This window comes from Notamacropus eugenii, chromosome 3 (assembly GCF_028372415.1).
Source record: "Notamacropus eugenii isolate mMacEug1 chromosome 3, mMacEug1.pri_v2, whole genome shotgun sequence".
Classification (NCBI taxonomy): domain Eukaryota; kingdom Metazoa; phylum Chordata; class Mammalia; order Diprotodontia; family Macropodidae; genus Notamacropus; species Notamacropus eugenii.
The window spans coordinates 298,975,236-298,987,427 of NC_092874.1; the positions used below are offsets into that span (position 1 = coordinate 298,975,236).

Below are 12,192 nucleotides of genomic sequence, written 5' to 3' on the forward strand. Positions count from 1 at the left end.
GTGATGCGGTCAGACCTGGGCTTTAGGAATATCATTGTGGAGGAGGCATTGGAGAAGGAAGAGGCTGGAGTCAGGGAGGCCAGTAAAGAGGTTATGGCCAGAGACCATGACCTCAGGGACCTGACAGTCTAGGAAGGGAATTAGATGCTACATAGCTGTAACATCAACTATTTACATGATGAGTATGTTGGCAGGTTAGGAAGCAGTGTAGCATGTGGGGTAAGAGGTCATTCTAGCCAGGGAATCAGGGCAGGCTTCATGGAGGGGATGGCCTCTGAGGAAGCCTTTTAGAGGAAGGATAGGAGTTACAACAGATATTCCAGGCACAAGGAATGAGGAAAGATACAGTGTATGGGTCACAGGGCATGTTTCCTGTTTGGTAGTGAGTAGAAAGTTTGGTTAGAGAGTAAAGCACAAGGATGGGGGTAGTATGAGGCAAGAATAAAAATGTAGAATGGTACCATGTTTTGGAGGACCTTGAATGCCAAGTAGAGAAATTTGTACTTTCCTTGGTAGGGAATAGGTAACCATAGAAGGTTCTTGAGCAGGAGAGCATTGCGCCCTGCTTCTAGTCTCTCTCACTTACTCTGTGTCTGTCTCTCAGTCCAGCTCCCGCAGCTCCTACTATGGGGCCTGGGGCCACAGTGGAGCCTGGGCCAGCCGTCGGTCCAGTTGGAATAGCTTGGCCCGGGGCCATAGCCTGAAACACCGAGCTCCCTCTGCGGAACATGAGTCACTCCTATCTGGGGAGAGGGGCCGGTCAGCAGAGGTGGAGCAGGATGATGGTGCCCCTCGAGGTCCACCCCATCACCTACCTCCCCATCCCCATCACCATCACCACCACCTCCATCACTCGCACCGCTACCGGCACCGTCGGACGCTCTCCCTTGATACCAAGGACTCCTTAGACCTGGCAGAGCTGCCACCACCAGCCCCTCATGCTCATCTGAGACCCACCCGGAAGGTGGGCACAGGCCTGGGCACCAGTGAACACCAGGACTGCAATGGCAAGATGCCCAACATTGCCAAAGATGTTTTCACCAAGATGGACAGCCGGAAGGACCATGTGGAGGATGAAGAAGAGATTGACTATGTGAGTGGCCCTGAGGCAGGGCAGCGGCAGTGGGGGCAGTGGGGAGTCAGACAGCCACCCGAGAGCCCACCTTCCTTCTCACTGCAAGAGAGAAAGGACCTAGGCTCATGTGTGACCCTGGGCAAGTCACTCCCCCTCTGGCCTTCAGGGATCTCATCTTTTAAATGAAAGCATTGGACTCGATAATTTCTACTCTTCTTCCAAGTTCTGACGTTCTAAGACCTGCTCTAAGACCTCTCTCAGCTCTGACCTTCCTTATTCTAAGGCCCCTCTCAACTCGGACATTCCCTGTTCTAAGCTCCCTTCCACCTCTGAAGTCTGTTGTTCTCATTTCCCTCCTTGATTTGAACTCAGGTCTTCCGACCCTAATTTCACATTTTGTAGAATTACAGAACTTGGGAGTTAAAAGGGACCATCTAGTCTAGCCCCCGCACCCCAAAGAATCCCCATTATAACCCACCTGAGAAGTGGTTGTCTGGTGTTCACTTAAAGACCTCCAGGGAGGGAAGAGCCCCTCCCTCACTACAGTCAGCCCCTCTCCCCAGACAGCTCTGGAACCCCCATTTTCCTCTTTGCAACTTCCCCCTCCCCCATTGCTCCTGGTTCCACCATCCCTCCTCCCATGATGGCCCCTCAGATGCTTAAAGGCACTTCTCACCACCCCAAGCCCAGGCTGAACAGTCCCAGTTCCTTTAACTAATCTTCATAGGAGACTAATTTCATATGAGACAAGTCCAGTTTACAATGTCTTGCTTAAACCTGGGCTCCTAGAACTGAACCCAAGACTCCAGAGGGTGACTCTCACCTCCCTAGTTCTCTCTTAATGCAGCTCAAAATGGAATTAGCACACTGACAGCTCATGTGGCTTGCAGTCCACTCAGACCCTCAGATTTCTTCAGAACAGCTGCTGTCCAACCATGCCACCTCCCTCTTAGATTTCTGATGTTGATTTTTTAATACTCAAGTATAAGACTTAATATTTCTCTTTATTGAACTCCAATTTTTTGTTGGGATCTTATTGGATCCTGTCTCTGACATCAGCTGTGTAGCTGTCCCTCCTAGCTTAGTGTCCTCTGCAAGTCAGATGAACATGCCATCTCTATCTACCTCCATCCTAGAATTGGCTCAGAGTTTGCTAGTTCTATGGTGGTCTCAATTTTGAAATTTTGGCAGGGAGACATTTCCCCTTATCCAGTTCTTGTGATTCTTCTTTCATTTTCCAGGATGTTTCAAATAGTTGTCACATCCGCCAGCTCTTTCAGGAGACATCTGAACCAGGGGTCTTGAATTTATCAAGGGCAGCCAAATGGTCTCTTCCTTTCTCTTTGCCTGTCTTGGGAATCAACATCTCGTTAATCATTTTTGTGCTACCATTCCCTATGCATTCCCTGACTGCCTTTTTTTCTATATAATTGTCCCATTCATCTCAAGTCAAAGTTGTACCCCTTTCCTTCCCAACACGGCTTAAGAAAACCCACCCTTTTTGTTGTCGAGTCTCTTGCTGGGTTTAAAATCTAACCTAGTTGATGAGTTCCCTGTGCATCCACATCTGATTCTTAAGACCAATCCCATTTTCCCTCCTCATTGGAATTCCCTTTGTTTCTTTGCAATTTCATTCTTGAATATGTCTCATCCCTCCTGGGCTGATTTCCTCTGAAACATTTAACTCCATGAGATTTTTCTTCTCTTTCCTCTGAACTTTTGGAAATCTGCTTGCTTCAAATTTAGAATGCATCCTAGATTTATTAAGAACCACCTATGGGAAAGGAGAGAAAGGCAGTGTGGCTGTAGTGGAGAATGATCAGCTCCAAATGAGCCACAAATCTGTGTCAAAGGAGGGCATTTCCACAGGTCCAGGTTCCCTCATCCGGGAGCTGAGTATACAGAGATAAACAAACAAATGCCCTCAGGGATTATAGAATCTAGTACAATTTCAGAAAGGAGTCACCCAGGGCTGATATCAGGGACTGTCAATCAGTCCATTACTGTGGACTAAGTCATCATTATGCCCTAGGTAGGCACACTTGAAGGAGGTTGTGGGTGGAAAAAGGAGGGAAGAGACAATCCTTGCCCTCAGAGACCTTACAGTCTTCCTAGGGAGACTTAGTTGCACTAGACAGAAACACATAATGACCTGAAATGGGGGCCCAAGCATGTGAAGGTGAGTAGTGATGGTGGCAGAAGAGGGAAGGGGGAGAGCCCTGGGCACAGTTGGAGGCTGCCATCCTTGGATGTCTGCCATGTTTGAGGAGATAAGACTGCTGACAGGAGGGCTTGTAGCCCATGAAAACCATTAGCAGCAGGAGAGGGGAGTGCTCTATTTCAGTTCTTACCAAGCAGGACAAACCAGAGGTGAGGTATGAGCATCTCACAATGCCCCGCCTCTCACCTTTCCCTATCCCCACCAGAGCCTGTGTTTCCGAATCCGGAAGATGATAGATGTTTACAAGCCTGACTGGTGTGAGATCAGGGAAGACTGGTCTGTCTACCTCTTCTCTCCTGAGAACAGGTGGGTGAGGACTGGACTGGGCAGGGGGAGGGGGAAACATCTGGTTGATGGGGGAGGCAGAGCACTACAGGAGTGAGGAACCATGGAGGCTGGGGCTGGGCCCTTCAATGGGCCCAGATGTTACCTGGAGGGGACACCATGGCCTAGTGGATAGAGCTGATCTCAAAGCCTTGGGTCAAGTGCTGCCTCTGACTCATTTGGTCAAGTCCCTTGGCCTCTCAGATAATTCTAAGACTGTAGAGAAGTTGCCTACCTACACTGGTAGAAGGACTGTCCTCACCTGGGAGTTTCCTATACCAATGAAATCTCAGGCTATGTTTGATCCCTGTAGTACCCACTTCATTGATTTGTCATGAGGCTTAGGTCAAGTGAGGGATGTAAGACTCTGAATATGATAAAGGTCTGTTTCAGTTGAGCGTGGGGCAGTGGGATGGCACATTTGGGATTTGGAGCCAGAGTGCCCAAGTTCAAATCCCATCTCTCCCTCTTTCCCCCTTGGTGTGCCACCTAACCTTTCTCAACCTCAGTATCCTCTTCTGTTAAATGAGTAGGTTGTACTAGACAGACTCTAGGCTTCCTCCTAGCCCTAAAACTCTGGATCTAGTGTCAGTTATTGTTATTACTTCCAACTAGGTGCAGACAGTTCAGTTCAGGTCCACAAACATTTCCTAGATGCCTACACCCTGCACTGGGCACTGGAGAGAAGATGAAATACACTTAGTGCCTGCCTTGAACTGAGGGCTCAAGCTATCAGACAGCATTTATTAAGCACCTACTATATGGCTGAGGCAGTCTGGCATCTAGTATGGGCTAAATAAATGGATCATAGATCTCGATCTGGAAGGGCCTTAGAGGCCACCTAGTACAACCCCCAACCATTTTACAGATGAAGGAAATCAAGCCCAGAGAGGTTAAGTAACTGGCCAAGGTCACACAGAGACAGGATATGCTTGTTGATAGATAGGGGTATATGTGCACATGTATTTTTGTGTGTATGTGTGTAATTGTTTATATGTGTGTATGCATGTATGTATGGATGGATCTGTGTATGTGTGTGAATAAGCATAAAGATGATACAATAACAAGGGAGGAGAATAATGGGGTAAAGGGGAACTCCAAAGAGCTTTAGCAAGATTTTTGTCTCTCCATCACTGGTGGTCTTCAAGCAAAGACTGGCTGGCCCCCAATATCAGGGATATTGTCTAAGGGATAATGTTCAGCCATGATGCCCCCTGAGGTCCCTTGGGATTGTGAGATCAGGGAAAAGTTTTTGGAGGAGGGGGCATCTCGCTGAGCCCAGTGTAGGAGTAAGTGTGACCCAGGGAGAAAGACTAGGGGACCAGGTCAGTTGGTTTTCAGAGTTCCTGTATTCTCAGTGGGGCAGAATGTGGAGAGCCCATTATGATGTCTGCGGCCACTCTGAGCTGTGCTTTCTGTCCCCGGATAGCTTCCCTCATTATGCCTTGGTCCCCTCCTCCCCACTGCCCAGTATGCTCAGGCCCAGGCCTAGGGAACAGAGGCTGAGGTGGAGGGCATCTTTCTCCTCCCAGGTTCCGGGTCCTCTGCCAAACCATCATCACCCACAAGCTCTTTGACTACGTCGTCCTAGCTTTTATCTTCCTCAACTGCATCACCATCGCCCTGGAGAGGCCCCAGATAGAGGCCGGCAGCACCGTGAGTGGGGCCCATCCAGGGGCAGGGCAAAGCATCTGGTGGGATTGGGGGGTCTTGGACTGGGCTGATGTACTTCCAGGAAAAAACCACTGCATCTGGAGCCAGGAAATTGGCTCAGACCCTGATTCTGCTACTTTCTAACCATGTGAAATGATCATGTGCTGTAAGGTACAGTGGAAAGTACTAACTTTGGAGTCAGAAATTCCACCTCTGCTGTTTACTCCCTATGTGACCTGGAGCAAGATGTGTCACTATTCTGGGCCTCAGTTCTCTCCTCTGCCAAATGAGGAGCTTCTACTTGATGATGTCTGAGGTCCTCTCCAACCTGAGATCTAGGATCTTATGATTTCCCATGAAGAGCATTTGAACTTAGACCCAACTTACACTGACTAACACCCTCTCTCCCACACTAAGAGGGAAGGGAGATGGGGCTAATGAAGAGACCCTGGGCTACAGTGTTTGATGCAGGTGGCTTGAGACCCAGGATAGACAAGGGGGATAACGAAGTTGGGATGGTAGGGTAGAGTGAGGGAGAGTATTAGGCTGCCCTGTTGGAAAGAAAAATAGGATTGTCAGAAGGATGAGAACAGAGGGAAAAGAGAGTGCAGAGACACTTCCTGGGCCCAGTTTTATCCGTGTTTCTCTTTCCAGGAGCGAATATTCCTCACTGTGTCCAACTACATCTTCACTGCCATCTTTGTTGGAGAGATGACGCTAAAGGTAGGTTAGACAGTCCTGGGGATGACTCTTCCCTAAGCTAGTTTATTTCATGACCCTCTTTTTGTGCCCATGGATAAACTGTGCTTCCTCCCTCATCTGTACATCCCACCTTGCTCTCAGCAAAGGATCTAACCTCAGTTATTTGCACCTTTTTATGAATTTCAACCACTGGTTTTCTAATGTTGGTGACATCTGAATTTTAACTCCAAAGAGTGAAATAAAAGATTCCCTCCTGTCTTCCATTCCCCTTATAGGTGTTATGAGCATATAGAACAGGTGGGAGAGGTATTTGGGAGCAGAGGATGCTGCCCCCCACCTTCCAATTATACCAGCTGTGTCTCTGCCCCTTTCCTGGTTCTTCAGCTCCTCCATGGCATAAAAGTTGCCCTTGGAATTAGGGAGTGTTCCACTTGGACCAAAGCAGAGCTGGAGCCACATTGTTATGTAGTGGAATGATACCTAGTGTTAGCATCATCCAAATGGAAGGGCATATGGTTTGAGCCTCTGGTAGGCTGTGGCTGCTGTCCATGGTCCTAATGAGAGCACTGTCCCATATCTCATTCTGAAGACTTTGCTGCAGCATGTACTATCAAGGCTGGTCCGGGCCTCTGAGCTAGTGTTCCCTAAACTGACCTTTATATTGTGGCAGCTGAACCTGGTGACTGGGAAGGAGGAAGAAGAGGGGTCCAGGTGAAATGACTGTAGGGCAGAATGGGGCATCTCCAGGGAGTCTAGTAGCTGGGATGTTTTCCATATGTGGGTATTTGTGTTTCCCTGGGGAAAAGTCTTGTCCACCAGGGCATGCTCTGAGATGTCAAAATTGTGCCCACGGAATATGCCAGAGGGCTGGGTAAAGAGAGTTATGTGTAACAAGGTAAGCAACAGTTGTGTCCTTAACAACACATTCTGAATTGTTCCTTATTCTCTGCCTCAGTCCTAGGCATCCAGGACCACCACACATAAACATTAGGATGTCTGGGTTCTAATCAGTGCCTTATATATAAAATTTCCCATATGGGCAAGAAAGCTAATAATTATTGCTTCCCACCTCTCTAGGAAAGCAGCTAGGCAGTTCAGTAGATAAGGTACTAGACCTGGAATTAGGAAGATCTGAGTTCAGACCCTGTATCAGATTCTTCCTAGCTGTGTGATCTGGGGCGACTCACTTAATCTCTCTAGGCCTCCGTTTTCTCATCTATAAAATGGGGATAGTAATAGTGCCTACTTCTCAGGATTGTTATTAGGATCAAATGAGGTGGCATTATGGAAAGTGCTTTGCCCTATAGAAATGGCAGCTATTATTACTCTTACCTTTACTTCTCTCAGGGCTCTGTCATTTAGATCAAATTGGACAGAAGTTCAGAAAGCACTTAAAAGTCTTTGCTCTCACAGCATGTGAGGAATGAGGGAGCAGATTCTGACCTCTAGGGGTGTTCAGCCTGGGGAAGACTCAGGGTGTGATGGCTCTCTGAAGAGAGTATCTAAAGGCTTATGATGTGAAAAAGTGCTTGGTCCCCAAGGCAGAACAGGAAGCTCTATGGGGAGGTCACAAAGAAGCTATTTCAGATTTGAGGTCAGAAGTAATGGCCCATGACAGGGCTGTCCCAGGGTGGAAGAGTCTGCCTCTAGAAGTGGTGGGCTTTCCATCACCATCACTATGATCTTTGACAGCTCCTAATGATAAAGGGGATGATTCACCTCCATCCTGGGTTGGACCATGTGCTTTCTGAGGGCCCTTATAACTGTGAGATTGTCTCTGTGCCCCCTTCTTGCCCTTGCTAGGTGGTTTCCCTGGGCTTGTATTTTGGGGAGCAGGCCTACCTCCGGAGCAGCTGGAACATCTTGGATGGCTTCCTGGTCTTTGTGTCTCTCATCGACATTGTGGTCTCCGTGGCCTCTGCTGGAGGAGCCACAATTCTTGGGGTCCTTCGGGTCCTCCGCCTCCTCCGGACCCTGCGCCCACTACGGTGAGAAAGCCCTTGGTCACCTCCTTGTGCCCTCTGCTTCCTGCCCACCAGCCATTCCAGGGAACCCTCCCTCCCCCAGGCCAAACCTGGTTAGTACAAGGTACCAACCTTGGTGACTTCAGGCAGCTCATTTTCTTCATTTATAAAACCCGATCTAAACCTGTGACTCTGGGACCCTTCACTCTCTCAATGTCATGAGGGCGGGCTTGATAAACTCCAGGGAGAGCCTTCCCCTCATCCCTAGCTGCCCCCATCTTGACACACAACCGCAGGGTCATCAGCCGTGCCCCAGGGCTGAAGCTCGTGGTGGAGACTCTGATCTCATCCCTCAAACCCATCGGAAACATTGTCCTCATCTGCTGTGCCTTCTTCATCATATTTGGCATCCTGGGAGTTCAGGTGAGTGGCTGGAGGTCAGAGGGGCTGACTGTGTACTTTTGGGTGATGACAGATGGGAGACACCTGAGGGACCATCTAGCCTGTTCTAATAACTTTATAGCTGACACTGAGACTCAGGCATGCATGCTGGTTTACCACGTAGGCCAGATTTAGATTCAGGTCTTCTGACTACAGATCCCACAGTCTTAAAGAAATACAAGTATTCTGGTACCCTGGGGCTCAATATCTCTGAAAGGAGAGAGCTGAGAGAGTGAAAGCTGCTCATGAGCACTTTAAAGGAGCCTACTATGTGCCAGACACTGCTCAGCATTGGAGCTGAAAAGACAAAAACTGAAACGATTCCTATCCTTAAGGTCCTTACATTCTATCTACAAATACTTGGGAAGAGTGCAAGGTGTTAGGAGATCTCATGAGGGAAGAATCATTGCCTGCTGGGTGTGGAGGAGGGAGAGAGGAAAAGGGAGAGGGGAAGGGAAAGGGGGAAAGGAAGAGAGAGGAGAAGGGAGAGGGGTGGGGAGAGAGAAGTGGGAAAGAGAGAAAGGAAGGGAGTGAGGGAGGGATGGAGAGAGAGAGAAAAGAGGAAGGGGGACAGGAGGAGAGAGAAGAGGAGAGGGAGAGAGAGAGGAGAGAGAAAGAGAGAGAGAGAAGGAGAGGGAGAGGGAAAGAGAGAGAGAGAGAATTTCTTCCATGCTCTTTATGGGGCAGGTACTGTACTAAGTACTCAGTACTAAGTACTGAGGTTCCACATGTAAACAACCAAGTTCCTGCTCTGAAGAGGCTTATATTTTATATATTTTTAAACTTTTTTTATTTTTTAAATTTATTTTATTATTTTATCTGTTTTCAGTTTTCTACAATCACTTTCATATATCTTAGATTTTTCCCCTCCCTCCCCCTCCTTTCTCCCTACCTCCCAACTCCCTCCCTGAGATGGCATACAATTTTATATAGGTTCTACAGATATATTCCTATTAAATACATTTTCACCTTAATCATGTTGTATAGAAGAATTACAATGAATGAGAGAAATCATAAAACAAAACAAAACATAATACAAAAGAAAATGATCTACTTCATTCTGTGATCAAATTCCATAGTTCTTTCTCTGAATGTGGAAGGCATTTTGCCTTAATAGACCTAATTCCTTAATAATAGGGAATTTTTAAAGTCCTTGCATTGCAATGCAGTACTAAGTCTACCAGAAAAATTCCTCGCACACTGTCGTTGCTGCTGTGCACAACGTTTCTCCTGGTTCTGCTCCTTTCACTCAGCATCAGATCATATGAGTCTTTCCAGGCCTTTCTGAAGTCTTCCTGTCCATCATTTCTTATAGCACAATAGTGTTCTATTACATTCATATGCCACAACTTGTTCAGTCATTCCCCAATGGATGGGCGTCCCCTTGATTTCCAGTTTTTGGCCACCAAAAAGACAGCTGCTATAAATATTTTTGTACGTGTGGGACCCTTTCCCATTTTTGTGATCTCTTTGGGATACAGTCCAAGAAGCGATATTGCTGGGTCAAACGGTATGCACATTTTTGTAGCCTGTTGGGCATAGTTCTAAATTGCTCTCCAGAATGGTTGGATCAGCTCACAGCTCCACCAACAATGAATTAGTGTTCCAACTCTCCCACATCTTCTCCAACATTTATCATCTTCCTGTTCTATCATGTTAGCCAATCTGATAGGTGTGGTATCTCAGAGCTGTTTTGACTTACATCTCTCTAAACAATAGTGATTTAGAGTGTTTTTTCATATGACTATAGATAGCTTTAATTTCTTCCTCTGAGAACAGCCTGTTCACATCCTTTGACTATTTATCAATTGAGGAAAGACTTGTATTCTTGTACATTTGACTCAGTTCTCTATATATTTTAGAAATGAGACCTTTATCACAGACACTACTTGTAAAATTCTTTCCCAGTTTTCTGTTCCCCTCCTAATCTTGGTTGCATTGGGTTTGGTTGTGCAAAATCTTTTAAATTTAATGCATTCAAAATTATCCATTTTGCACTTCATAATGTTTTCTGTCTCTTGTTTAGTCAAAAATTCTTTCATTCTCCATAAATCTGATAAGTACACTATTCCTTGCTCCACTAATTTGTTTGTTGTATCAATCTTTACACCCCAATCATGTACCTATTTGGACTTTATTCTTTTGTATTGTGTCAGGCATTGGTCTATGCCTAGTTTCCACCACACTGCTATCCAGTTTTCCCAGCAGTTTTTGTCAAACAGCGAGTTCTTATCCCAGAGGCTGGGATCCTTGGGTTTATCAAACAGCAGATTGCAACTGTGTCTTTGACTGCACTGACTACTGTGTCTTGAGTACCTAACATATTCCACTGATCTACCCTTCTGTTTCTTGCTGAGAAGCTTGTATTTTAATGGAGTACACAGCAAATGAATGAGAGACAAAAAGTGGGAGTTCCAAGGGGGCACTGGCGCTAGTGGCACCAGAGTAGAGAAGATGACTGGAGATCACTGTGGAGGCCTGGTCCAAACTGGCCCATTGGAGCCCAGAGTGGTTCCAGGGACAGAGCCCAGTTTTCAGTGGAGAAGAGGTAGAGATGATGTCTCCAGAAGAGTCTGCCCAGTCCTCAGAAGTGGAGTAAAAAGGACTGGGTAGAGCTGGGGAGGCATCTCCATATAGAAATGAAGGGCCAGAGGCATTCCATGAGCAGGAAATGAGGTGCCAAGCCAACATTAAGGGAAAGCTGCTCAACGGGGCCAAGGAGCCCAGTCTGGCTGGGGCATGAGCATGAGACCAAGTGGACAGCAGTACTGGACCAGGCTCTGAAGAGCCTTGAGTGGCAGGATGAGAAGCCATTGGACAGTGTTCATCTGTTAGAAGCTGCTTGCAGGCATAGACCATTTCATTTTGGCCTTTGTGTCTTCTATGGTTCCTGGAGCAGTCAGGTTTCCTGAGCCCCTCTGCTGGGGAGACAGGACCCACAGGCAGATGACACTGAGCCTTAGAATTGGGGCTAGAACACCTAGCTTAGGTCCTGCCCTGTCACATCCTGGCAGGTCACCTCATCCTGGAAGGCCTCCTCGGATGGGAACCCCTACCCTCCCCTACCTCCTGGACAGATGTCATTATCCCTGGACTGAGGGGTAGAGTAGAAATACATGCCCTTCATTAATGCTTGGTAATTGTTTGATTGATACTGTGTCCTAGTCAGTGCAATTTAATGGGACCAGTTACTTGTTTACCCTATTAAATTGCCTCATGGTACCCTTTAGAAAATATTACCCTATATGAGATCAGGACTAGGGACAGGGAAATGAGATTTCACAGTTGTAGAGAACTCCAGGATGAGGAAAACCCTCTCACAGAGTAGGTTGGCGACTTCTCTGTGACTCATCATTTTTGAGAGTTGCCTGGAGTCTATAGGTATGATATTAATAGTATGAAATGGAGAGTTATAGTTCATGTAAGTTCAGCAGGTACAGGGCTGGAAGACCCCCCCCCCCAAGTTTCCCTCCAGCTTTGACATTCTGGGCTTTTTTTATTGGAGATGAACAGAAGCTCCTTGAAGTCAGAAACTGGTCATTTTTTCTTTATATCTGCCAGTGCCCATACATAGTAGGTATTTAATAAATGCATGCCAATGGATTAGACACTCCTTTTAGCCTGAATCAGAAATTTAGTGCTAGAAAAGGGGTTAAAGGTCATCTAAGTCTAACTCCCCAGTTTTACAGAGGAGGAAACTGAGACCCAGGGAGATTGTCCTGCCTGAGGTCACTCAGTCAGTGCTGTTCCTTGCGGCACTTTCAATGGACCGTCTCACATCTCCATGATTAATTCCTGCTCAGATACGGCTG

General features: G+C 47.0%; 1 protein-coding gene across 1 annotated transcript in view; it reads left to right on the forward strand.

The window, feature by feature from the left end:
* The window catches only part of CACNA1I (calcium voltage-gated channel subunit alpha1 I), a 221,031-nt gene that overhangs the window by 163,015 nt on the left and 45,824 nt on the right, over nt 1-12,192 (forward strand). Inside the window, exons 16-21 of the mRNA XM_072656199.1 lie at nt 605-1,093; nt 3,502-3,602; nt 5,153-5,276; nt 5,928-5,996; nt 7,779-7,963; nt 8,236-8,362. Of these exons, the coding sequence (XP_072512300.1) occupies nt 605-1,093; nt 3,502-3,602; nt 5,153-5,276; nt 5,928-5,996; nt 7,779-7,963; nt 8,236-8,362 (1,095 nt within the window). The remainder of the gene's footprint in view (nt 1-604; nt 1,094-3,501; nt 3,603-5,152; nt 5,277-5,927; nt 5,997-7,778; nt 7,964-8,235; nt 8,363-12,192) is intronic.